The following is a 27,631-nucleotide window of genomic DNA, read 5'->3' as shown; positions in this document are numbered from 1 at the left end:
TTTTATGGCTGAGTAATATTCCATTGTATATATGGGCCACATCTTCTTTATCCATTCACCTGTCGATAGACACCTAGGTTGCTCCCATGTCCTGACTATTCTAAATAGAGCTGGAATGAACATTGTGGTGCATGACTCTTTTTGAATTATGCTTTTCTCAGGGTATATGACCAGTGGTGGGACTGCTGGGTTGTAGGATAGTTCCATTTTTAGTTTTTTAAGGAACCTCCATACTGTTCTCCATAGTGGCTGTATCAATTTACATTCCCACCAACACTGCAACAGGGTTCCCTTTCCTCCACACCCTCTCCAGCATTTATTGTTTATAGATTCTTTGATGATGGCCATGCTGACTGGTATGAGGTGATACCTCATTGTAGTTTTGATTTGCATTTCTCTAATGATTAGTGGTGTTGAGCATCCTTTCATGTGTTTGTTGGCAATCTGTATATCTTCTTGGGAGAAATGTCTATTTAGGTCTTCTGTCCACTTTTGGATTGGGTTGTTTGTTTTTTGGATATTGAGCTGCATGAGCTGCTTGTAAATGTTGGAGATTAATCCTCTGTCAGTTGCTTCGTTTGCAAATATTTTCTCCCATTCTGAGGGTTGTCGTTTCATCATGTTTATGGTTTCCTTTGCTGTGCAAAAGCTGTTAAGTTTCATTAGGTCCCATTTGTTTATTTTTGTTTTTATTTCCGTTTCTCTAAGAGGTGGGTCAAAAAGGATCTTGCTGTGATTTATGTCATAGAGTGTTCTGCCTATGTTTTCCTCTAAGAGTTTTATAGTGTCTGGCCTTACATTTAGGTCTTTAAGCCATTTTGAGTTTATTTTTGTGTGTGGTGTTAGGGAGTGTTCTAATTTCATTCTTTTACATGTAGCTGTCCAGTTTTCCCAGCACCACTTACTGAAGACGCTGTCTTTTCTCCATTGTATATTCTTGCCTCCTTTATCAAAAATAAGTTGACCATATGTGTATGGGTTTATCTCTAGGTTTTCGATCCTGTTCCATTGATTTATATTTCTGTTTTTGTGCCAGTACCATACTGTCTTGATTACTGTAGCTTTGTAGTATAGTCTGAAGTCAGGGAGCCGGATTCCTCCAGCTCTGTTTTTCTTTCTCAAGATTGCTTTGGCTATTTGGGGTCTTTTGTGTTTCCATAAAATTGTGAAATTTTGTGTTCTAGTTTTGTGAAAAATGCCATTGGTAGTTTGATAGGGATTGCATTGAATCTGTAGATTGCTTTGGGTAGTAGAGTCATTTTCACAATGTTGATTCTTCCAATCCAAGAACATGGTATATCTCTCCATCTGTTTGTATCATCTTTAATTTCTTTCATCAGTGTCTTATAGGTTTCTGCATGCAGGTCTTTTGTCTCCTTAGGTAGGTTTATTCCTAGGTATTTTATTCTTTTTGTTGCAATGGTAAATAGGAGTATTTCCTTAATTTCTCTTTCAGATTTTTCATCATTAGTGTATAGGAATGCAAGAGATTTCTGTGCATTATTTTTGTATCCTGCTACGTCACCAAATTCATTGATTAGCCCTAGTAGTTTTCTGGTAACATCTTTAGAATTCTCTATGTATAGTATCATGTCATCTGCAAACAGTGACAGCTTTACTTCTTCTTTTCCAATTTGGATTCCTTTTATTTCTTTTTCTTCTCTGATTGCTGTGGCTAAAACTTCCAAAACTATGTTGAATAATAGTGGTGAGAGTGGGCAACCTCATCTTGTTCCTGATCTTAGTGAAATGGTTTCAGTTTTTCACCATTGAGAATGATGTTGGCTGTGGGTTTGTCATATATGGCCTTTATTATGTTCAGGTAGGTTCCCTCTATGCCTACTTTCTGGAGGGGTTTTATCATAAATGGGCGTTGAATTTTATTTAAAGCTTTTTCTGCGTCCATTGAGATGAGCATATGGTTTTTCTTCTTCAGTTTGTTAATATGGTTTATCACATTGATTGATTTGTGTATATTGAAGAATCCTTGCATTCCTGGGATAAACCCCACTTGATCATGGTGTATGATCCTTTTAGTCTGCAGCTGGATTCTGTTTGCTAGCATTTTGTTGAGGATTTTTGCACCTATGTTCATCACTGATATTGGCCTGTAGTTTTCCTTTTTTGTGACATCTTTGTCTGGTTTTGGTATCAGGGTGATGGTGGCCTTGTAGAATGTGTTTGGCTTGTTCCTCCCTCTGCTATATTTTGGAAGATTTTGAGAAGGATAGGTGTTAAGTCTTCTCTAAATGTTTGGTAGAATTCGCCTAGGAAGCCATCTGGTGCTGGGCTTTTGTTTGTTGGAAGATTTTTAATCACAGTTTCAATTTCAGCACTTGTGATTGGTCTGTTTATATTTTCTATTTCTTCCTGGTTCAGTCTAGGAAGGTTGTGCTTTTCTAAGAATTTGTCCATTTCTTCCAGGTTGTCCATTTTATTGGCGTATAGTTGCTTGTATAATGTCTCGTGATCCTTTGTATTTCTGCAGTGTCAGTTGTTACTTCTCCTTTTTCATTTCTAATTCTGTTGATTTGAGTCTTCTCCCTTTTTTTCTTGATGAGTCTGGCTAATGGTTTATCAATTTTGTTTATCTTCTCAAAGAACTAGCTTTTAATTTTATTGATCTTTGCTATTGTTTCCTTCATTTCTTTTTCATTTATTTCTGATCTGATCTTTATGATTTCTTTCCTTCTGCTAACTTTGGGTTTTTTTGTTCTTCTTTCTCTAATTGCTTTAGGAGTAAGGTTAGGTTGTTTATTTGAGATGTTTCTTGTTTCTTGAGGTAGGATTGTATTGCTCTAAACTTCCCTCTTAGAACTGCTTTTGCTGCATCCCATAGATTTTGGGTTGTCGTGTTTTCATTGTCATTTGTTTCTAGGTATTTTTTTAATTTTCTCTTTGATTTCTTCAGTGAGCTCTTGGTTATGTAGTAGTGTATTGTTTAGCCTCCATGTGTTTGTATTTTTTACAGATTTTTTCCTGTAACTGATATCTAGTCTCATAGCGTTGTGGTTGGAAAAGAGTCTTGATACAATTTCAATTTTCTTAAATTTACCAAGGCTTGATTTGTGACCCAAGATACGCTCTATCCTGGAGAATGTTCCACGAGCACTTGAGAAGAAAGTGTATTCTGTTGTTTTTGGATGGAATGTCCTATAAATATCAATTAAGTCCATCTTGCTTAATGTATCATTTAAAGCTGTGTTTCCTTATTTAGTTCCATTTTAGATGCTCTGTCTACTGGTGAAAGTGGGGTGTTAAAGTCCCCTACTATGATTGTGTTACTGTCAATTTCCCCTTTTACGGCTGTTAGCATTTGCCTTATGTATTGAGGTGCTCCTATGTCGGGTGCATAAATATTTACAATTGTTATATCTTCTTCTTGGATTGATCCTTCGATCATTGTGCATTGTCCTTCTTTGTCTCTTTTAATAGTCTTTATTTTAAAGTCTATTTTGTCTGATATGAGAATTGCTACTGCAGCTTTCTTTTGATTTCCATTTGCATGGAATATCTTTTTCCATCCCCTCACTTTCAATCTGTAGTGTCCCTAGGTGTGAAGTGGGTCACTTGTAGACAGCATATATATGGGTCTTGTTTTTGTTTCCATTCAGCCAGTCTATGTCTTTTGGTGGGAGCATTTAATCCATTTACATTTAAAGTAATTACCTGTATGTATGTTCCTATTACCATTTTCTTAATTGTTTTGGGTTTGTTTTTGTAGGTCTTTTCCTTCTCTTGTGTTTCCTGCCTAGAGAAGTTCCTTTCGCATTTGTGGTAAAGCTGGTTTGGTGGTGCTGAATTCTCTTAGCTTTTGCTTGTCTGTAAAGGTTTTAATTTCTCTGTCGAATCGGATGAGATCCTTGCTGGGTAGAGTAATCTTGATTGTAGGTTTTTCCCTTTCATCACTTTAAATATGTCCTGCCACTACCTTCTGGCTTGCAGAGTTTCTGCTGAAAGATCAGCTGTTAACATTATGGGGATTCCGTTGTATGTTATTTGTTGCTTTTCCCTTGCTGCTTTTAATATTTTTTCTTTGTATTTAATTTTTGACAGTTTGACTAATATGTTTCTTGGCGTGTTTTTCCTTGGATTTATCCTGTATGGGACTCTCTGCACTTCCTGGACTTGACTATTTCCTTTCCCATATTAGGGAAGTTTTCAATTATAATCTCTTCAAATATTTTCTCAGTCCCTTTCTTTTTCTCTTCTTCTGGGACCCCTATAATTCTCATGTTGGTGTATTTAATGTTGTCCCAGAGGTCTCTGAGACTGTCCTCGATTCTTTACATTCTTTTTTCTTTCTTCTGCTCTTTGGTAGTTATTTTCACTATTTTATCTTCCAGGTCTCTTATCCGTTCTTCTGCCTCAGTTATTCTGCTATTGATTCCTTCTAGAGAATTTTTAATTTCAGTTATTGTGTTGTTCGTCATTGTTTGTTTGCTCTTTAGTTCTTCTAGGTCATTGTTAAATGTTTCTTGTATTTTCTCCATTCTATTTCCAAGATTTTGGATCATCTTTCCTATCATTACTCTGAATTCTTTTTCAGGTAGACTGCCTATTTCCTCTTCATTTGTTTTGTCTGATGGGTTTTTATCTTGCTCCTTCATCTGCTGTGGATTTCTCTGTCTTGTCATTTTGCTTATCTTACTGTGTTTGGGGTCTCCTTTTTGCAGGCTTATTTGTAGGCAGGTTTGTAGTTCCCATTGTTCTTGGTGTCTGCCCCCAGTGGGTAAAGTTGGTTCAGTGCATTGTGTAGGCTTCCTGGTGGAGGGGACTGGTGCCTGTGTTCTGGTGGATGAGGCTGGATCTTGTCTTTCTGGTGGGCAGGACTGCATCTGGTGGTGTGTTTTGGGATGTCTGTGGCCTTATTATGATTTTATGCAGCCTGTCTGCTAATGGGTGGGGTTGTGTTCCTGTCTTGCTAGTTGTTTGGCATAGGGTGTCCAGCACTGTAGCTTGCTGGTCATTGAGTGGAGCTGGGTCTTAGTGTTGAGATGGAGATCTCTGGGAGAGCTTTCACCATTTGATATTATGTGGGGCTGGGAGGTCTCTGGTGGACCAATATCCTGAACTTGGGTCTCCCATCTCAGAGGCTCAGGCCTGACACCCGGTTGGAGCATCAAGACCTTGTCAGCCACACGGTTGGTCAACAGAGGTCTGTTACTTCAGTACACACCATTCCTCTCCCTGCTAGTGTCGCAGGGTCTCCTGCAGAGACGGGGGGTGGATGTGGCTCACTGCAGTGACAAGGACACTGGCAGCAGAAGTTCTGGGAAGTACCCCTTGGCGTGAACCCTCCCAGAGCCCGCCATTAGCCCCACCAAAGAGCCCTCCCTCCTTTTTAAGGCTAATAATATTCCATTGTATGGACAGACCACATTTTGCTAATCCATCTATGGGTCTCCGAGGACACTTGGGTTGCATCCATGTTTTATCTCTTGTGAATAATGCTGCTATTGTTCCTGGTGAATTTCAGTTTCTTGCTTTGTCGAGAAAGAATTGGGAGACTAAGTGATCGGTAAGAAATGGATTTACTTGGAGAGAAACACACTCCACAGGCAGAGTGTGGGCCATCTCAGAAAGTGAGAGAGCCCAGAAATGTGGTGTGGTTAGTTTTAATGGGCTGGTCATTTCATTGGCTGGGTGGGAGGAGTATTCCAATTATTTGGGGGAAGGGGCAGGGATTTCCAGGAATTGGGCCACCGCCCACTTTCTGGCCTTTCCTGGTCGGCCTCAGAACTGTCATGGCCCTGGTGGGTGTGTCATATAGTTGCTAGTGCATTACAATGAGCGTATAATGAGGCTCCAGGTCCACCGGAAGTAGGATCGTCTGCCATCTTGGACCTCGTTGGTTCTCACCAGTTTTTGGCTTGTCCTATGGCTATATCATTCTTTTCAAGGTTGTACCCCGACCCCTTCCCTCCTGCTTCACTGTGCATATGAGTGCACGTGTATTTCTTTGAGACCTTGCTTTCAATTCCTTTGGGTATCGAACCAGGAGTGGAATTTTGCTGGATCCGACGGTAATTCTAATTTTTTGAGGAATCACTATAATGTTTTCTATAGCGGCTGCACCACTTTACATTCTCACCAATAGTGCATAACAGTTCTAGAAGGGAACAGATTTGCCACTACAAAATATTTCTTTGGCATGCAAATTGTTTTGAGCTGAAAACCGTCAAGGCCCATAAGACTCACGCAAAGAAACTTTGATCTTCCCTCTAACTGCCTAAAAAATTTAGACAGAGGGCCTAGTCCCAGAATAGCGCTATCACCGGAGATGTCTGCAAGGAATACGGACTAGGTGTGGTGGTGGGGAAACAGGACCTAGAGATCAGAGTCCACTCTGTGTCCCCTTGTCTCTGTCTGGCCCAGCAAACATTTAGTTACTAAACATTTGCTTCTCCATCTCCATGTGAATTGCCTTCCTCTAACCTCAGCATCTTCCTTTGTCTTTAGCTGAAGATGGTATTTAAGGTGAGGGTTTAGCCATGTTGGCAAGTCGCTCAGTTTTCCTGGATCTCCCTCATATATATATAGGTTATTAAAGTTTGATTTTCTCCTGTTCATCTGTCTCATGTCAATTTAATTCTCAGACAGCCAGAGAACCTGTAGTGTAGAGGAAATTTTATCCTCCCGGACAGTTCCTGCCTCAGCCAGGGCTGCCTCGTTCCCAAGTCCTGAGCGTGGCTCACCCCTTCCCCTCTGGACTCGCAGAAGGATGGTCCTTGCTGGAGCCCGTGGTCAGATGGGGCCATGTGACTTGTTCTGACCTCACTTCCAGACCACAGCACTTCATTGCCAGGGAGAGAATGACCAGAGCTCTCCTTTCCCTTTGGGTGAGAGATCAGATATTCTAGAGGCAGAACAGAGTGTACAATGTACACCGTTTCTGTAAAAACCAGGCAAAAAGAATCACTCATGTTCAGGCTTGTAGGTGCCCAGACTATCTGTGGAGGACCAATGAGAAAACGAATCAAAATTCTGTTGGGCTGATGGTTTGGAGTGTAACAATGAAAGGGAGAATTTTCGGTTATCTTCTTTTAGGCTTTTGAATCCTGAGAGTGTATTATTTTTATTCAAAAAGTGATACTACAGTATACAATTAAAAATAGAAATCCCCAGCTCTGCTCTAAGACAAACCCACAGACCCATGAATATTCACCCCCAAATTTTTACCCCAGAATCCTTAAGGAGAGTTAACAAGATCTGAAAGCCCTTCCCCTGTGCATGTTGCCAGCTCATACTACATCATTGCTTAAGTCACCCAGACTAGGATGTTTTTCTAACTTAGGGAGATGGATTCCATAAGTCTTTCTACATAATAAGTATTTTTTATCAAGAGCAATAACAGGAGGAAACAAAAAGAAAGACAACTTCCAAAAATTGTATTTAGGGAGTTCATTTTAAATAATTTTGAACCATCACTTTCTGGGGAGGTTTGGGATATTGTCAGAAAGATAGAGGCAAAGAAAAAAATCATTACAGCAGTTGTCTTAGCTGTGTCAGGACTTGGTCATGATGCTGCTGATAAAATCAGCTAGGCTGGAAGTGAGTGTGAGTTGTTATCATGAGAAATAGCTGTGGATCTGGCAGCCAAGAAAGCAGAAGAAAGCAGAGTGTTTGTTCATTATCAAGATTTATTGTTTTCAGCTCTGGGAAGTGTTGGCAAAGCAAAAATAAAGTCACAAGGTAAATTTTACTTAAAAAAAAAAAAAGAGCGTGAGAGAGAGAGGAAAAAGATTATTTTCCTGTGGTTGGAAAGTAGGGCAAGGGGATGGATTACTTGTTAGGAGATCATTAAAGAGTCAGATGGGAAATTTTGTAGAGTACACATGCTGGAAAACTGTATTTGAGATTAAAATAATAACAGCAGAATCCACCAAACAAGAGAGATTTGGCGACGCAAGCTTTCCCTGTAACTACACATCGCAGAGGGGGCTCGGGAGCTCTCTGGGGTCTTTGTAAGGGCACTGATGCTACTCATGGGGGCTGCACCCTCGTGATCTGATCACCTCCCAAAGACCCCACCTCCTAACACCATCACCTTGGGGGTTAGGATTCAACACAGGAATCTGTGAGAGACTCAGACATTCAGGCCATAGCACCTTGCAGCCATGAATCTGTCCTTTACCTCTGCAATGGTCCCGTGAGATCCATCCCAGCTGTTGCTTGTATCAATGCTGCTCCTTTTTGTTTCTTGGTGTTCCCTGGTATGAATGTACATACTACAGTTTTTATAACCATTGTATTTGAGCAATGTTCTAGTTTGGGGCTGTTTCAAATAAAGCTGCTATGAACCTTCATATATAGGTTTATAAGTGATTCATTTTCTTTGAGCCCTTGACAGCATTTGGTTCTATCTACCTATCTATCTATCCATCCGTCATATCTCTCTATCTATCTTTAATTTTAACCATTCTGATAGGTGTGTCATGGTATCTCCTTGTGGTTTTAATTTGCTGTTTAACTTTTTAATGCAAATTAAACTCCTCTGTTTGATTTTGGTGATAACAGTTACTATTTGTGGTTAATTTACATGATTGCTAAGGCAGGCACTGCATCTCTTTTGCAGCTGCATCTGTATTTCCATCTTCTGGCACTTAGTGGGTGCTCAGTAAATATTACTGAGCAGGGAATTCCCTGGAGGTCCAGTGGTTAGGACTCCACCTTTCACTGCCGAGGACCTGGGTTCAATCCCTGGTCGGGGAACTAAGATCCCACAAGCCGTGGTGCGGCCAAAAAAAAAAAAAAAAAAATTACTGACCAAATAAACCTACCAGTTACTAAGCTAAACCCTGGAGTGACGAAGGTGTTAATAACAGGCTCTGCCTTTGAAAAACTTACAGTTCAGTGTAGGGTTTCTCAGCCCTGGTACCATTAACATTTTGAGCCAGAAAATGATCACAGAGGGTGTGAGGCAGCTGTCGTGTCCTTCATAAGATATTTAGCAGCATCTCCAGTCTCTACCCACTAGTAGTGTTACCCAAACTGCGACTCCCAAACTCATCTCCACACATGGCCAGATATTCCCAAAACTGCCTGCAGTTGACAGCTAATGCTCTTTTCTTTCCCCTTTATTGTAATTTTTGGAGTGCCTTTATTTTTTTTTTAACTTTTTATTTTATGTTGGAGTAGAGTTGATTAACAATGTTTCAGGTGTACAGCAAAGTGATTCAGTTATACATATACATGTATCCATTCTTTTTCCAATTCTTTTCCATTTAGGTTGTTACATGATATTGAGCAGAGTCCCCTGTGCTATATAGTAAGTCCTTATTAGTTATCCATTTTAAATATAGCAGGGTGTACACGTCAGTCTTAAACTCCCTACTATCCCTTCCCCCACCAGAGAACTAATGTTCTAATAGGAGAGACACAAGTCTCTCCTGGGAAGGAAAGTGAATCTAAGTGTACTTACCAGCCAAGCACAAGAATATAGTTCAAGACTCAGTTGGCTGCTAGTTCCTTGCCTCCCAGAATGTACATTACATCCCCAGAATTTTACAGGACGTTCTGCCAGAACTTTGAGGATATTTAATTAATTAAACAAATACTGAAGGAGTTCCTGCAATCGCCAGGCACCATGCCAGCCCTTGAAGATGGAACCGGGAACCGCACAGACACACTTTTGTTCTCATAAAGTTACTGTCTGCAGACCAACGGGGAACCGCACAGACACACTTTTGTTCTCATAAAGTTACTGTCTACAGACAAAGTCAGAGGTTGAACAAGTTACCTTGTGGATGAGGGTCATTTGGGACATGAAGTCAAGGACGCTTTGGGTTCGTTCGATGTAAGTCATCATTCAAAGTATTTGAATGGCTTTTGGATATGGTAAATACATCAAAGTATTTACCTTGTTTTTGGTCAGCTCTTAAGTTTAATGCTCAGGGAAAAGCACGAAAAAAAAAAGAAAGAAAAAGAATAGTCCCAAATACCAGAAGCAACCTCTCTCGTCCCATTTCCAGGACTATGCAAAGTAGGAGAACCTTTGTCATCTCAGCCTCAGCACGTCCTGAAATCCATCAGAGTAAAATAATCTATTAGAGGACATAATCATTAGATCATTAGAGAGCAAGGAAAGTTTTTCTCTCTCTGTATCTCTCTCCCTTTTCCTTTACAAAACAACCTCTATTGTCACTGTGAGTGATAAGCTGAGTCATGATGGCTGGAAGGGGTCCCTGAAGACAGGCTGGTGGGTTCGGCTGTGGTACCCACATCTTTTGTTTTCTGTGTCTTGATGCTTTGACATCTGGGCCCTTGCTGACATGGAAGGGACCGCCCTTCCCAAGATCAGCCAATTTCTAAGATAGTAGGAAGCCCTGAAGGGTGCTTTGCAAGTAAAGCCCAGTCCCTCTGGAGCCTCTGCCCCAACCACTTCCCTTACTGAGCTCTCACACTCAGGGCCACTCTCCACCCACCTTCATCACCCCAGGGCCAGGTGCCAGGCAACCCGGACAGTCTTTTTGTCCCAGGTCCTCTGAAATGGTTCGAATTAGTGGAACCTAAGCCTGCTTACTCTGCCTCCCCCATTCCTTCCCACAGAAACCAGAATAAAGATCCTTGCTGTCATATTCCTTGGATCTGGGTAAAGCTAGAAACACAGTGATGCACAGGGACTTACGCAACAGAAGTCATTCACAAAGCCTGTGCTGGGTGGCTTTTTGTTTGAACTCTCTGTTCAGTGCAAGAGTCAGCCCGCGATTTACAAGTCCGTGTCCATGATGAGAGGCTCCCCCTATGCAGAAAGGTGCTGAGAAGGACGCTGCCCCGTACACGTGCCCCGTCCGCCTTCTCCCCCCTCCTCCAAACACACGTACAGTGTTGTCACTCCATGAATGAAGGCAGGCGGGGGGTTCTTTTTATTTATTTATTATTAATTAATTTATTTTTATGAAGTATAGTTGATTTACAGTGTTGTGTTAATTTCTGCTGTACAGCAAAGTCATTCAGATATACATATATATACATTTTTAAAAATATTCTTTTCCATGATGGTTTATCACAGGATATTGAATATAACTCCCTGTGCTATACAGTAGAACCTTGTTGTTTATCCATCCTATATAGAACAGCTTACATCTGCTGACCCCAAACTCCCACTCCATCCCTCCCCCAACCCGCCCCCCCTTGGCAACTACCAGTCTGTTCTCTGTGTCCGTGATTCTGTTTCTGTTTCATAGATAGGTTCGTTTGTGTCATTTTTTTAGATTCTACATTTAAGTGATATCATATTGTATTTGTCTTTCTCTTTCTGACTTACTTCATTTAATAGGATAATCTCTGTGTCCATCCATGTTGCTGCAAATGGCTTTATTTCATTCTTTTTTGTGGCCGAGTAGTATTCCATTGTATATATGTACCACATCTTCTTTATCCATTCCTCTGTCCACGGACATTTAGGTTGCTTCCATGTCTTGGCTATTGTGAACAGTGCTGCTATGAACATAGGGGTGCATGTATCATTTTGAATTATTAGTTTTGTCCAGATACATGCCCAGGAGTGGGATTGCTGGTTCAGATGGTAGTTCTATTTTTAGTTTTCTGAGGAACCTCCATGCTGTTTTCCACAGTGGCTGCACCAACTTCCATTCCAGGTGGGGGTTTTCTTACATCCCACCCCATCCCGTTGCAGGCTGAGGACATGAAGAACCCGGCGTAGCTCCTTATTCATGGGGGATTTCTTACATCCCACCCCATCCCGTTGCAGGCTGAGGACATGAAGAACCCGGCGTAGCTCCTTATTCATGTAGCTCATAGTTGATGTCACGGACGAGGCACCTTATGGGGTCCTTTCCCATCCTTGGTCTCACGATGCTTTCACAAGCCCACGTAGGCACCAATGTTCTCCCCAAATTCTAAAGCTCAGAGTTTGCACCACGGGTCCACAGCCACACAGGTCAGCAAGTAGACGTAGAAACAGCCAGAATCCAGGCTGTGCCTCACGATTGGAGTAATGGTGGCCCTAGGTGAAGGTGTCGGGCCACGTCCCGTGTGTGGTACCTGGATCGTGGCGTCCGCAGGCGTGGGGTTGGGGAGGACTGAGCGGTGACAGTGCCCAGAGATGCAGTGCTGCCCGAGCTGCTCATTCAGGGAAGGACAGGGCCCTGAAGACGGATGGCCTGTCCACTCAGAGGTGTGGGCCGTCTGTGGGCAGCCTGTGAATCAGGCTCTGTCGACACCGCCTGTGACCTGTTGGACTTGACGAGCCTTCTTTGGGTTGACAGAGAGGAATGTGGCCATTTATCGCGTTCTTGACACTCTGCTGAGTCTCAGGTTTTAAACTGCACTTTACTGTGTGTTTGTTTTCAGGAACAAATGGCTCCTTCTATGAGATCTTGCAGGTGGACTTTGGAATTGACAACAGCAGTGGCCCGGCTGGCGCCCAGCAGATCACCTGGCAGGTGGAGTACCCGGTGGAGGACGTACAGAATGCATCTCTGGCAACAGCCCAAAGATGCACTAAGCTGTGAGCTACTGCAGGTAACGGCCTTGGGAAGTGACAGAGGAGCAGGTGTTGAGGGGAAGGGCGTGTAGCTCTGAGCAGCCTGAAGAAGGCCAAGTGGGAGAGTTGGGGTCCTGCTCGAGGCAGGTGAGTCTCATCCAGCTGGCCAGCGAGGGTTCTGCTTGTAGACAGACCGTTCACTGAGCGCCAGCTGTGTACGAGGCACCACACTAGGTGCTGGAGAAACACCTGCTGAGCAAACAAGCAAAGTGCTTATGATCCAATAGGGAAGCAAACAGGTAAGCATGAATTACAGACTGTGATGTGATCTATGAGAGCGAGAAAAGGAGGAAATAATTTAGCCAGGTGGTCAGGAGAGGCCTCTCTAAAAGCTGGCCTTTAAGGCGAAAAGAGACAAAAAATTCAGCCAAGCACAAAAAATTCTGGGCCAAGGGGCCCTTATATATTGGGCTGGCCAAAAAGTTCGTTCGGGTTTTTCCTGTAACTTTTTGGCCAACCCAATATAAAGAACTCACAAAACTCAGCAGAAGAACAACAACAACAACAAATCCTATTGGAGCATGGGTGAAAGACGTAGGTATTTTCCCAAGGAGAAGATATGGATGAGAAATAAACACATGAAAAGATGTTCAACATCGTTTGCCATTAGGGAAAAGCAAATGAAAACCACAGTGAAACACCCTACACACCTATTAGAATGGGCTAAACTAGAGCACACTGATACCACCAAACGCTGGTGAGGGTGCAGAGAAACCGCTTCTCTCTTACATCAACGGAGGGAACGTAAAATGGTGTCGCTACTCTGGAAAACAATGTGAGAGTTTCTCACAAAACTAAACATTCACTCACCAGGCAACCCAGTAATCATCACACTCTTTGGCATTTAACACATAGAAATGAAAATCTGTGTTCACACGAAAACCTGAATATAAATGTTTCTGCGTAGATTTATTTGTACTGGAAAAATACAGGAAAATAACCCAAGTGTCCTTTAGTCGTTGAATGGAACATAGGCTGATACATCCATGCAGTGGAGTACCAATTTGTGAGGCAAAGGCATAACTAGGGACAAAGAAACGCTTTGATGGACATGCAGGAATCCTGCTTAGTGAAAAACAAATACCAATCTGAAAGGGGTACATACCCTAAGTTTCCTTTTATGTACCATTTTTTAAGGGGGATCTAATATTATATTTTATGTTAAATTATTTTTATTTTAATTTAATTTTATATTATTTTATTGACCATGCCACACAGCATGTGGGATCTTAGTTCCCCAACCAGGGATCAAACCCTTGCCCCCTGTGTTGGAAGCATGGAGTCTTACCCACTGGACCACCAGGGAAGTCTCTATGTACCATTCTTGAAATGAAAAAACAACAGACATGGAGGAGGGATGAGTCGTAGCCAGGGGAAATGGGCAGAAGGTCGGGTGGTTGGTGGGTGTGGCTACAAATGGGCAACGTCACAGAGATCCTTTGTAACGATGACAGAGTTCTGCATCTCATTTACTGTTGGGTCCACAGATCTGTATACGGGATTGAATTGCATAGAAATGCACACGTATACACACCGATGAATGCAGGTTAAAAAACGTTGGAAGTCGAATAAGGTCTGTAGTCAAGTTAACAGTCATGTTACCAATGTCAGTTACCAAAAGGAAAGGGGTGAAAGAATAAACTAGGAGGGTGGGCTTAACATATACCATATACCACTGTACAGCAGAGGGAACTATACTCGATATTTTGTGATAACCTATAAACGAAAAATTTCTGAAACAGAGTGGGTATATATATCTATTTCTCTATCTATCCATCTATTTATAAACTGAATCACTGTGCTGTACACCTGAAACTAACACAACATTGTAAATCAACTCTACTCCAATAAAAACAAACAAACAAACAGTAACGTTACTGAAGTCAGTTTTCTGGCTTTATGTATTGTACTTGGCTACGTAAGATGTCACTGCTGGGGGCAGTGTACACAAGATTCTTTTTCCCATCTTTCAACTTTCCACGCGTCTATAGTTACTTCAACATAAGAAGATTAATTGTAAAAAGTAAAACAAGTATACAGAAGTCCCTTAACTGTAGCTACAGTAGGCAGAATCTTCTAAAGGCTACCATTCAGCAGTTGATGGAATTTGGAGACAGCCAAAAGAGCTGATTAAAAATTAACCAAGTTAAGAAGCAACACCACCTACTTTGATCTCCCTTTATTGAGTAGCTCCATTAACTTGCAGCCACGGCACAGTCAGTGTTCACAGTGAACCCAGCAATGCACCGTAACACGCATCGCCACCCCAGCACTGGGTAACTCAAACCACGTGCAAGCCCGTGCTCGCTCTAGAGAGCCTCCTAAGTAAAACTCAGCTCTGAACTGCGACAGAAATGCAGTGTGCACAGCACACGTAAAACTGGCCTCCCCAGAGAAGCAAGAAACCCAGACAGCACTGAAGGAGGAGAAGTCGTGCCTGAAGGGCAGAGGCAGCCTGTGGCTAGGGCAGTGTGGTTGTAAGTGATTCGCTGTCAGGTCCTTTTTAAAAATTCTCTTCTATTTTTATTTTGCCCCACTGGGCAGCATTCGGGATCTTAGTTCCCCAACCACCAGGGATCAAACCTGTGCCCCCTGCATTGGGAGCTCGGATTCTTAAGCACTGGACTGCCAGGGAAGTCCCCACCATCATGTGGTTTTTAATCTACAGACTTACGTTAGGCATTCAGGCTGCTGGACCAGCACCTTGAGCCGTCCCATTCGACATGCTGAAAATTGTCTTCTATCAGCAGGTTTGCTCCTTCCCTTCCTGAGCCCAAGTCATCCAGTGAATACTCTGTGCAAATACCAGCATTAACCATCATTCTGGGAGGGTCTTGAAACCCTGCACTTTGTAAGTGCTGCTGTAGAACCTCTGCACTTGGAAGTGTCCAGGGCGGTTCAGCTGCCCACAGCCAATAACCCAGCACGTGGACACCAGTGAACACATTCAGCAAAGCTGTTACTACTGTGTTCACTTAACGGGGGGTGGGGAGAGGGTGAGGTTATGCCGTATACTAGCCCACCATCGAAAACCGAGGAATCCCAAGGGCTGCAGAGCAGAGCGCAGGCGAAAGTCAAAATCAAAAAGAAAAAGGCAAAACCCATTGAGATGTGGAATTCAGGTGACCTGTGTCCACTCCGGAAAACCTTTGCTGATGGAGAGTTTGTGAAGGTGATGGGAAAAACACAGACCCAGCCGAACGAGTTCAGGAAAGGAAGTGGTGGCTGTCAGTCGGAGGAACAAAGTGACAGAATTGTGGGTGTTTCTGTTGCAGGAAGGTGACATGACAGATTTCTAAGGCTTTGTCAATACCATTAATATTTATGACGTATCTCACAAAAAAAGCCCGTCAGGCGGCACATACATCAAAGACTCCTACTCAGGAATTGTTCCGTTTTGTGGGGTGATGAGCCCTGAATGACAAAGTTGAGAGCGATGATGTGAAGGGTTTTACGTTTCTGTTTGACTCGCCCTCAGAGGTGGTAAGATCATCAGCAGGAGGCTGTATTCTGAGAAAATAATTTTCCTTTTGAAAAAAAAAAATCACCTTGACTGTTGAGGGAGAAACTGAGTTATTTATCACAAGGGGGAGTCATAAATATGCAAATGTTTATGAGCGCTGAGAGACATCAACTCTCTCCCAGATCCACCTGGTTCTCCTTTAATTTAGGGATTCTGCTTAGAAATGCCAAACCTGGGCCCTGCCTACAAAGTTTCTCTGCCCCTCTGTGCTCAGCAATAGAGGAACAGTCCCGCCTTCCCCGCAGCTGGGAAAATGAGGCTGCCTGTGTGGCCAAGTGAGGACATTTACCGACGCCACGGGATCTAAGACAGCTCCTTATCCTTCTGGAGCCCTGCTTTCCTTCTCTGTCAAGGGGGTAATAGGACAACCTCAACAGGTTACTCTGAGGATGAAATAAGGCAACATATGTACAGTTCTTGTTACAATGTAAGAATATCATAGGTGTCATCAACTTTGTTTTTTATTAGTATGCCAGCACGATTAAACGGGAGACACTTAAGAATAGTGGTGAAATTAAAAATATAACGGGGTGGCATTGTCACGTGACCCCGGGACTAGATGCAGCTTGTAATTGTCGAAGTCCCTCCCCTCCCCCCAGGGCAGCTGTACAGCGGCGCCGCCTGAGAGAAACGGCAAATAAATGTTGCGATGTTTTTTTTTCTTTGCATAGCTTATCGCAGAGTCCAGCACGTCTTTTTCTAAATAACTTTAATTTTGCAAACTGCCAGGATGGCGTTTTTGATTGGCTTGAGCTCTTTCTCCGAGGAGAGGGGACCACAGGCGGCAGTCCCCGGGGTGCCCACTAGATGGCGCTCACAGACCGACCAGCTCGTGGCCACGCTGGGCCTGCGCTCCCCTCCCCCAGAAGGCTCCCGAACACACCTGCCCCCCGGGCCCAGTCTTCTCCCCAATCAGCTGACTGCTTCATCTAGCCCTTTGCTCACTTGCGAGTCCCGGTCGCCTCTAGTGTGAGAAATGAAGGCCCCTCCCGCAGCCCCACCCAGCGCTCAGCACAGCACCTGAGACGCACCTGGCCCGCACCTGGCCCGCGGCCTCCGGCCCCTTGGACAGGTGCGGCCTCTCCGCCAGCATCACCGCCCGCCCTGCGGCTGGATGGAGCCTGCGAGTGGCTGCTTTTCTCGAAAGGCTTTATCATTTTAATGTGAAGTAATACATAGTCATTATAAAAATGTTAAACAATAAAAAAGCCCAAATCCCAACACCCCCCATATGACATTAGTTATATTGGAGAATCATCATTCGGGGCGGTCTACATCCATGAATCCACAGCGAGAGGAGTGGCTGGCTGGATAAGTAGACGGTGGTTGGACACCATATTTTATAGCAACGAAATCCTACTCTAAAGCTGTATTTTATTCGTGAAGGTGTTAAATTATTTACAGATAAAGAGGACAAAGAATCCGAAGTAGAGTTGTATTTCATAAAAGAAATGAGCAAAAATAGAAAAGCTAGCTGACAAGAAGAGATTTTTATTTTTAAACTACTTTGGTACATTTAAGAAAGAAAAGTTTGTGGAAAAAAACAAACCAAGGTTTGGAACGATTATTATTATTACTATTATTCTTATTACTGTCACTATAGCTGCTATTGTGGCCTCCACGTCCATCGCCACACCGTCTCTATTTCTTCCATGACACAATTTTAGCCGGTGACGTCGGCTCCTTGATTTGAAAGTAGAAGAAACGGCACGCTGAGATTTCTTGCCATTTCCCCCATCTGGTTTTGCAAGTTTTACATTGTTAAAGTCTGTAACGTCGATGCCCTCCGTGGAGCCTAGTTGCTACGTCCCTTCACTGTCAACTCTCTGACTACGGGAAGCCGGTCCTGCTTGCCTCATCTGCTTCATCCGTTACCCCCCGGCCATCTGCTGCTTTCCATCCTCAGAGATGGTGCATGCCTTTTATCTGCCGATGGCCTCTTTTTGGTGCTGTTGGGGGATTACATTTGAATTCCTTTATTCCCACTGTAATGTGATCTCGAGGATAAATGAGGTTAGTCCAGTGGTTCATCCACCATAATCCCAACCTTCTTTAGAAACCGTAGCGCATGGTTCCGGTTTAAGGGGTAGGTTGTCGGTCATTCCTTCACACACCTGCCCGTGTGCTAGGCACGGGGGTGGGAACCAGGACGGATGAAGGACACAGTTCTTGGCATCAGTGATGTCAAAAGGACTTTGTGCCCAGGAACAGAATTGTGTGTGTGTGTGTGTGTGTGTGTGTGTGGAATTGCTTTAGAGAAGGATGAAATAAACTGAGGACGACCCTGCCGCGTCCTCCTCGAGGGGATGATGCGCTGCCGCTGGCGGGGGGGGGGGGGGGGGGGCGGGTGATGCGCTGCCGCTTGGGGGCGGGGGGATGCGCTGCCGCTCGGGGTGGTCACACGTCAGAGCCGAAGCGAAGCTGCTGGTAATGAGGCATCGTCCCCAGGGAGGAGGCCATCAGTCTGCATCTCCCAGGTGAGAAGGGTAAAGGGCCAGGGAAACAGCGCGAGGCGCAGCACGTGGCCGGCTCCCCCCGCCCGGCAGCTCCGCAGGGTTATTGTCTTTGGGATCCTAAGCCTCCTGAGGACAGGCACGCAGTCACACGTTTATAAAACGCTGCGGTGCCTGCAACGGCACTGCCGGTACTGCAGGTCATGGGGCTTAACATCAGATCCTCCAGCACCCGGTTCCCACGTCGTTGGCTGGGCGGCGGGCGTGAGAGCGCAGAGCGCGGATGGGGCCAGCAGAACAGGGCTTATTCCCACCGAAAGCGGGCGTCGCCACTCAGCTCCACTCTTTTCACGTGAGAGTCGGAGCCCAGGGTGGCCCGACATTCCTCATGTCCATGACCAGCCAGAAACTTGAAGATGAAAAATATTTCCAATTTTTAATTGTTATCTAAAACTTTTAAAAGGAAGTAAAGTCCAGTGTGGCCAAGCGGCCACATTTCCAGGCAGGTGGTTGACAATGGATGGTGCTCTCACTGAGCACAGGGACTCTCCAGTTTTTCCTTCTGTATCCTTCCTTCTCCTTCACTGGGAAAGGAAGGAGGGAGCTAGAGAGGGAATGATTGATTTCATCCCTGGCTGTTTGCATGAGATACAGGCAGAGGGAGGAAAAGAGGTGGGGGGTCTGGTCCAGCTGCTGTCTTGGCCAGTTTGAGCAGAAGAGGTGAAAGATGGGATCTATCAGAGAGACAGTAGATGGCAAAGCACTAAATTACAGCGGTTAAGAGCATCGGGACCTGGGGTCAGACCGAAACACAGGTTCAAATCTTGCCTTGACACTTTCTGGCTGTGTGACCTGGGGCAAGACCCTGGACATCCCTGAGCCTCAGTGTCACCATCTGCCAAATGGAGATGAAAAATCAATAAGGCACGATCACTCCAGCCAAGGATGTCCCCAGAGGCTGCTGGGAGGGTCCAAGGCAGCTTGGCTCCAGAATCCATGCTCCAGCCCTGCCGCCCCCATTTTCTGGTTCTCTGCCCAGCCCCCCCCATCCCAACCGGGCCTGCTTCACTCACTTTCACACTCAGCTCTTGCTGACGATGGAATTTATATCCGTGTCTCAATCAGATGCATTTCAATAGCTGAAGGTTGACAGATGGTATTTGATTTGGATGGCATCATCGGAGACCATCTAATCAGTTCAGCCTCGCGCAGAAACTGAGGCATGGGGGGGGGGGTGACTTTTCCTGGTCATTTACTTGTTCTGCTCCAGATTCAGAGAGCATCTGTTTATGATACTCAGCTAGGCAGAAGTTGAACTGACCCCCAAATTCCTATCTCCCAAGTCCCAGATCTTTCCTGGGACGAAGAATAGCCACATGGAGTCATGTGTGAAGAGGACCGTGGCTCTGCCGGGTGGTTGCCACTCCTTTCAGTGGTGCAGCTCCTGGGTGCCACCGTCCCAGGCAAGGCACACGGACCTTCGTCACATCAGACCAGCCAAAGCCTCCCAAGTCATTCACTGTTAGACAGTCATTGGGACAGAGGTGATTTGTGTTTCCCCCAAAGTGCATTCTCTTTCCGTTGCTGATTGATGATGTGTTTTATTCCCGGTCGGTGAGTGATTACGCCGTGATGCTGATGGGAGTTCCAGTTCAAAGGGCTTCATTTGTAACTCAGAGAAGAAGCCTCTAATAGAGTGAAATTCCTGTTAATCAACTCTTTCAGTAGCATTGAGTTTTGGAAATCTAATTTGTAAAGGGTTTACTAAGCTTTGGGCCATTCCAGTGTTCACAGTGTTCTTCAAGTCCCATTTTTGTGTTGACAGACAGAAGTTTCCCACCAGTTTTCCCTGTCTCAGCAAATGGCGCCTCCCATGTGCTTGGAATAAAATGGACTCACAGGTGTAGAAAACAAACTTATGGTTACCAAGGCGGGCGGGGGGGGGGGATAAACTGGGAGATTGGAATTGACATATACACACGACTGTATACAAAAGATAACTAATAGGAACCTACTGTATACACAGGGAACTCTATTTTTTGCTCTGTAATGACCTATATGGGAATGGAGTCTAGAAGAGATTGGATATACGTATATGTGTAACTGATTCACTTTGCTGTACTAACACAACATTGTAAATCAACTATACTCCAATTTAAGAAGTTAATAATAATAAAAAAAGGACTCAAAAATCGAGGAGACATCCATGACGGTTTTCCATATTTAACCATCATGTGGAACCTCAAAGATCTATCCAGAATCCAACCATTTCAACTCCATCTCACCTGGCAACACCTGGGCCCAATGGCATCATCTCTTGCCAGGGTGACCACAGTGACCCCCTGGCCAGTCTCTTTGCCAGTTCTATGACACCCATCCTTTTTATTTCCTTCATAGCACTTAGCACTACAAAATCATCTCGTGACCTTGTTGGCGAACTTATCTCTCTCCTCATGGGAATGTTTAGTCCCTAAGGGAAGGTCATGTTTGTCTTTATATACTTCTGTCTCCTCACTACCTAGAAGACAACTTGACATCTGGTCGGTGTTCAATAAATATTTGTTGAAAAAGAAGCATCAGAGAGAGGGACAGAAATAACTATTTGAGCCACTTTGGCTTCCTAAATGGATATGGTCTTCGAGAAGTGTCCACCTCCATCTGTCTCCTTTTCTCCATCTTCCCACTCCTTTTCTTCCCTTCTTTCTTTTGCTTTCCCCCCTTTCCCTCCTTTTTATGTTCTCTGCTCTCCCATCTGTTTTTTTTTTTTTTTTTTTTTTTTTATGACGGTGCATTTTGGGTTGTTCCATGGGTGGTAAAAGGCGCAAAAAGAATGTTCTCCTACAGAGATGCACACGGGACTCGGGCGCAGAGAGTGCGTGAAGGGGCACCATTATATCGTCATCTCAGTAAACATACGATCATAAACAGACTTGATGTCCTGCAGATGGCTGTTGAATTAATAAATGGAAACAGGACAACTAGACAAAGGGGATGTGGGGCGAGCATTCAAGGCCAGTGAGGATAAAGGGGAAGGTAGGGAGAGAGACGGGGAAACGCTCTGTGGGGCCTGGTAGGTCCTGTGATGGACTCTTGACTTTTCTTATCAGTATTTAAAAAAATTGAAGTATAGTTGATTTACAATGTTGTGTTAGTTTCTGCTGTACAGCAAAGTGATTTAGATATATATATACATGTATATACATCTCTATATACATACATTCTTTTTTTGGTTTTTGGTTTTTTGTATTTTTTTTTTTTTTTTTGGCTGCACAGCGCCACATGTGGGATCTTAGTTCCCCAAACAGGGACTGAACCCGTGTCCCCTCCTGCAGTGGAAGCGCAGAGTCTTAACCGCTGGACCGCCAGGGAAGTGCCTATATTCTTTTTGATGGTTCATCACAGGAGATTGAATAGAGTTCCCTGTGCTCTACAGGAGGACCTGGTTGTTCATCCGTTCTCTGTAGAATAGCTTACATCTGCTAGCCTCAACCTCCACTCCATCCCTGCTCCGACCTCCTCCCTCTTGGCAGCCACCAGTCTGTTCTCTGTGTCCATGATTCTGTTTCTGTTTCATAGATTCTTTTTTGTCATATTATAGATTCTACATATAAGGGGTATCATATGGTATTTGTCTTTCTCTTGACTTTTTATAAAGACCTTATCTTTGTGTGAGATGGGGTTTGAGGAGAGAAAGGTCTGACAGGTATTTTAATGGTCTTCCTCTGACTGCCGTGTTGAGCAAAGACTGAAGGGGGAATAAAGTCAAAAGCCAGATTCCTTAGGCGTGTGCTGCAGTAAATGGTAGCTTCGGCCAAGGATGTAGTTCTGGAGGTGGACTCGGTGAGGCTGGTCATATTCTGGATGTGCAAAGGGAGATCTGAGAAGATTCACTGAAGAATTTCACGGGGGGTATGAAAGAATGATGGCAGCAAGGTTTAGAACTCAGAAAACAGAAAGCGTAGTCCATCGGTGGATGAATGGTTAAAGAAGATGTGGAATATAGATATACAATGGAATACTACTCAGCCATAAAAAAGAATGAAAGAATGCCATTTGCAGCAACATGGATGGACCTGGAGATGATCATACTAAGTGAAGTAAGCCAGACAAAGAAAGATAAATATCATAAGATATCACTTATATGTGGAATCTAAAAAAAAAAAAAAAGATACAAATGAACTTATTTCCAAAACAGAAAGAGACTCACAGACATAGAAAACAAACTTACGGTTACCAAAGAGTGGGGGTGGATAAATTAGGAGTTGGGATTAACATATACATACTACCATATATAAAATAGATAACCGATAAGGACCTACTGTATAGCACAGGGAACTCTACTCAGTATTTTATAACAACCTATAAGGCAAGAGAATCTGAAGTATATATACATATATAACTGAATCGCTGTGCTGTACACCTGAAACTAACATGATATAGTAAATTAACTATACTTCAATTTAAAAAAACCAAAAAAACCCCCCCAAAAACCCCCAGAAAAGGTAGAGTTACAGCTATTTGAGACTGAAAAGCTTTAAGGAGTAGCTCTGGTGAGCACAGAAGGATGATCATTGAGAACAGAGGTCAGAAAATTTTGACATTGGGCCAAATCTGGCCTGTTGCCTGGTTTTGTAAATAAAGTTTTATTGGAACATATCTATGCCTATTCAAGTATTATCAGTGGCTCCTTTTGAGATACAACACCAGAATGGAATAGTTGCCACAGTTGTATGGCCTTAGCTATTTACCATCCATCCCAATAAGACCTGTGGTCTGTAGCACTGAATTATAATTATTTACGAACTAAGTGTTTTAAAATAAAAATTAATGTCTTTATAAAATTTTAAAAGTACGCTACGTGTGAAAACTTAGAATAAATTTGGGAGTGGCATTTTGAAAACAAGACATCTTCTAGGCAAAATTCACATTCAAATCTTAAGTGTCTATATATGACTTTTTAAATAGGTGACCAGAGTCTGGTTTTAACTGTAGGGTCTACATTTTGGGATGAGAGAATGGCTTCAACAAAAGGACAAATGGACCCTTTTTGTCTTATTCACCGCCCCAAGTTTCCTCTGTGAGAAAAAGAAGGAAGCTTTCAATTGTCCCTTCATTTCCTTGTAGTAACATTTCCTGACACCTTTTATGCTACATCAATATCCAAGCTCATTGAAAACTCTAATAAAATAACCTTATAATTTTCTTCTCAGGTGAAATGAGAAAAAAATAATGATCGCAATATTATTATAGATACTGGCACAACTATATTTGTAGCAGCTCTGACCTCCTGGTGAAAATGCAGATGAAAATAATAGCTCCGCTTGTGTTTGTCTCCTGAACAAATGCAGTTTACTGGGTCCCTGAAGGTTCACTGTTCACCCGGGGGTGATTGGGTTTTTTTCTCAGCAGAGATGGAGAGAAGGGACCTCTGGTCTGAGATTTTGGCAAGGGTACAGGTGAAGGAGCTGTTAGTCTGGATCTAGTTTTTAATCACTTCCCAGTGGCAGCATGATTTGGAGCTATAGTCTAGACAAAACAGAGTTCTCGTAGGATGAAATCTCCTTAGATGTTAGTGAATCTTATGATTCAGGTAAGGAATTAAGAAAACAGGTGATCCATTCTTTTGCAATTTGAGTTTGCTTGTACGAATGGAGAAAGATAATAATTTGTTCAACATAGTGAATTGATAGACAATAAAAAAAAGATGGAACTTTCCTCTAAATTGAGGGGAGGTTCAAAGAGGTTTCTTTGTCTAGCAAGATACAGGTCTGTCCTGAGAAATCAGCCCACTTGGATGCTTAAAGATTCAGGCAAAGAAATTATAAAGTTGCATGTAATATCATACAGCTGTGGAGACAAAAATAAATTTATATCTAGCAGTTTCTTTTGTATGCATTTGATTCTTGAAATGCTATTCATAAATGCTGGATCAGCATATTAGAATTATTTTAGATTATAATAATTTAACAAAGCATTCACTTTGTATGTTAATCTCAATAGACTTATGCCCATTAAGGAAAAAGGTGGTAAATAATTTATCAGATGGAAAAAACTACACATGTTAAAATACATCCTGTTACTTACATTTTTTAATCATGGAAGGTTGGATTTGATCTTAACATCACAGTGTTCCTCTGGGCAAGTTAATATGGGAGACATGGAGTTTGGGGTGAATTTTTACTGAGTTCTGCTTCTTGCTCTTTTCTTTCAGAGTTTTTTTTTTACAGTGATAGAAATTTCAAACACTTGGAAAAATAAGTTGCGGTTTTCTGTCAGATTTGCCCAAAATGACATGCTAACTTCTTCACTTAATACATTTTTTATAAAAATGTCTGAACTAGACAAGTTATGCTAAGAAGAGTTTTTGTCCTCGGTAGGGTAGGGGATATGACAGGTTCAGGTATACATTCAGACTTGTCTCTGTAATGATGTGACATCATGATGTAACTCCTTGCACTTAATAGCACCCAGGTTAGTCAATGAGAGTCAGCTCATATATTTGTATTTATTGTTTCTAAGCCTTGGATATGAAGAATAAAATGTTTGTAAACATTCGTGTACAAATATTTTGAGGGAAATGTTTTCAAACCCCCTGGGTAAATATCAAGGAGCCATCTGTTGAGAAGTCTGCTGACTTCATATCTCTGTTTCTTTATACCTAATGTTTCTTTTTTCTGTGACATTCTTTAATTTTCCTGTGTATCACTGATTTTCAGCAGTTTGATTTTCATGTATCTTATATGATTTTTTTTACATCTTTATTGGAGTATAATTGCTTTACAATGGTGTGTTAGTTTCTGCTTTATAACAAAGTGAATCAGTTATACATATACATATGTTCCCATATCTCTTCCCTCTTGGCGTCTCCCTCCCTCCCACCCTCCCTATCCCACCCCTCCAGGCGGTCACAAAGCACCGAGCTGATCTCCCTGTGCTATGCAGCTGCTTCCCACTAGCTATCTGTTTTACGTTTGGTAGTGTATATATGTCCATGCCACTCTCTCACTTTGTCACAGCTTACCCTTCCCCCTCCCCATATCCTCAAGTCCATTCTCTAGTAGGTCTGTGTCGTGATTGTTTTAAATGTTTAGACTACTTTGGGAGTTTTGAACTTCCTGGAACTGTAGGGTTTCAGTTTTTATTAAATTTGGATAATTTTTGACAATTATTTCTTGGAAATTGCTTGATTTGGACATACACACATACACACACACACACACACATATTTTATCTTTTTCTTCTTAGGCTCCAATTATATGTATGTTAGACAGTGTGATGCTGACTCCCAGGCCTCTGACTTTTTAATTGATTTGTTTCAGTCTCTTCTCTTTCTTCTTCATTTTGAATAGTTTTCAATATTGTTATGTCTTCAACTTATTTTCTCTTGAAATGTGTGATCTGCTGCTAATCCCATCTTTGCGTTTTTTAACTCAAACACCATATTTTTCATCTCCTGAATTTCCATTTGGGTCTTTTATTATACCTTTTCTTTGGCTGCCCTCCGGTAGCTGACTCACCAGCTCTAGGACTTTCTGTTTACCATGCTTCTCCTCACGCCTTTCCTCAGTCTGTCACACAGTCATTCTCTCTGCCTGTCTCTGACTCTTTCTGACTTCATTTCAGCTCACATGTTCTCTTGCTTGTCCTCTCTCTCTCTTCTCACTGTCTCTTTCCTCTCTCTTCCAATCTCTTCGCCTCTCCCTGTAATTTTCTGTCCTTACCTTCCTCGAATTCCTGCTCTGCCCTCCCCTCGTCTCTCCATCCATCCACGGATAAGCCCTGACTGAAAGATTGGGAAGCAGCCCAAGGCTCCAGCCAAGGTCCTCACTTGTCAGTGAGGTCACAAAGGCACCAGCCAGCTCACAGTAAAAAATGCACAGAAGGGTTTATTTATATTCAAATAAAATCCTGACCGTGGACTTGAGTTTGGGGTTTTAATTGACCAGCTGTCATTGGTTTGCTGATTCTATGGCAACCGGAAGCTTCATTCAATTTTAATTTAGCCCAACATGTATAAGGAGCTGTATTTCAGACAACAGAGGAACCATTGCAATGAAGCAGGTCTTTGGTGAAGGGATAATAGTAAGGTTCAAGATAGAAATTAAAGAAAATACTTATGTAATTATTATTTGCTGTCACAGCTCAGTTGTATAAAGGAACAGAGCCCACTGGATGAGCAGAAGCAGAGGACACAAGAATGCAGAGAATACAGACCAAGATTCAACTCACAAATACTCTCTCTCTGACTTGTTTTTGTCTTCATGACTGTCTTTAACTTCCTATGTCTCTGTGCTTCATTGTTGTGTCTTTCTCTCTACCTCTCTGTCACTCTTTAGCTGTCTAACTTGTTTAAAAATACGTATAACAGTTATACCTCCACAAAGTTGTTTTTAAGAAAAGTTTTTTAAATGCAAAAAAAAGTGTGGTTTCAAACTAATAATAGGACTACCATATGACCCAGCAATCCCACTACTGGGCATATACCCTGAGAAAACCATAATTCAAAAAGAGTCATGTACCACAATGTTCATTGCAGCTCTATTTATAATAGCCAGGACATGGAAGCAACCTAAGTGTCCATCGACAGATGAATGGCTAAAGAAGATGTGGCACATATATACAATGAAATATTACTCAGCCATAGAAAGAAACAAAATTGAGTTATTTGTAGTGAGGTGGATGGACCTAGGGTCTGTCATACAGAGTGAAGTAAGTCAGAAAGAGAAAAATAAATACTGTATGCTAACACATATATATGGAATCTAAAAAAAAAAAAGAATGGTTCTGAAGAACCTAGGGGCAGGACAGGAATAAAGACGCAGACATAGAGAATGGACTTGAGGACACGGGGAGGGGGAAGGGTAAGCTGGGACGAAGTGAGAGAGTGGCATGGACATATATACACTATCAGATGTAAAATAGATAGCTAGTGGGAAGCAGCCGCATAGCACAGGGAGATCAGCTCGGTGCTTTGTGACCACCTAGAGGGGTGGGATAGGGAGGGTGGGAGGGAGACGCAAGAGGGAGGGGATATGGGGATATATGTTTATGTATAGCTGATTCACTTTGTTATACAGCAGAAACTAACACACGTTCTAAAGCAATTATACTCCAATAAAGATGTTAAAAAAAAAAAAGGGGGTT

At 42.7% G+C, this 27,631-nt stretch overlaps 1 protein-coding gene across 5 annotated transcripts in view; it reads left to right on the top strand.

Annotated features, from left to right (window-relative positions):
* The window catches only part of LOC307197167 (transmembrane protein 132D-like), a 207,444-nt gene that overhangs the window by 11,162 nt on the left and 168,651 nt on the right, over window positions 1–27,631 (top strand). For all 5 annotated transcript variants that reach the window (XR_013831339.1, XR_013831340.1, XM_079942883.1 and 2 more), the window contains exon 3: window positions 12,319–12,489. Coding sequence is in view for 3 of the 5 variants with exons in the window: in XM_079942883.1 (XP_079799009.1) it covers window positions 12,325–12,489 (165 nt within the window). In the remaining 2 variants the exon portion in view is untranslated. The remainder of the gene's footprint in view (window positions 1–12,318; window positions 12,490–27,631) is intronic.

This window comes from Stenella coeruleoalba (genome assembly GCF_951394435.1).
Source record: "Stenella coeruleoalba genome assembly, chromosome: 14".
Classification (NCBI taxonomy): domain Eukaryota; kingdom Metazoa; phylum Chordata; class Mammalia; order Artiodactyla; family Delphinidae; genus Stenella; species Stenella coeruleoalba.
This window is presented reverse-complemented; position numbering and strand designations above follow the sequence as displayed.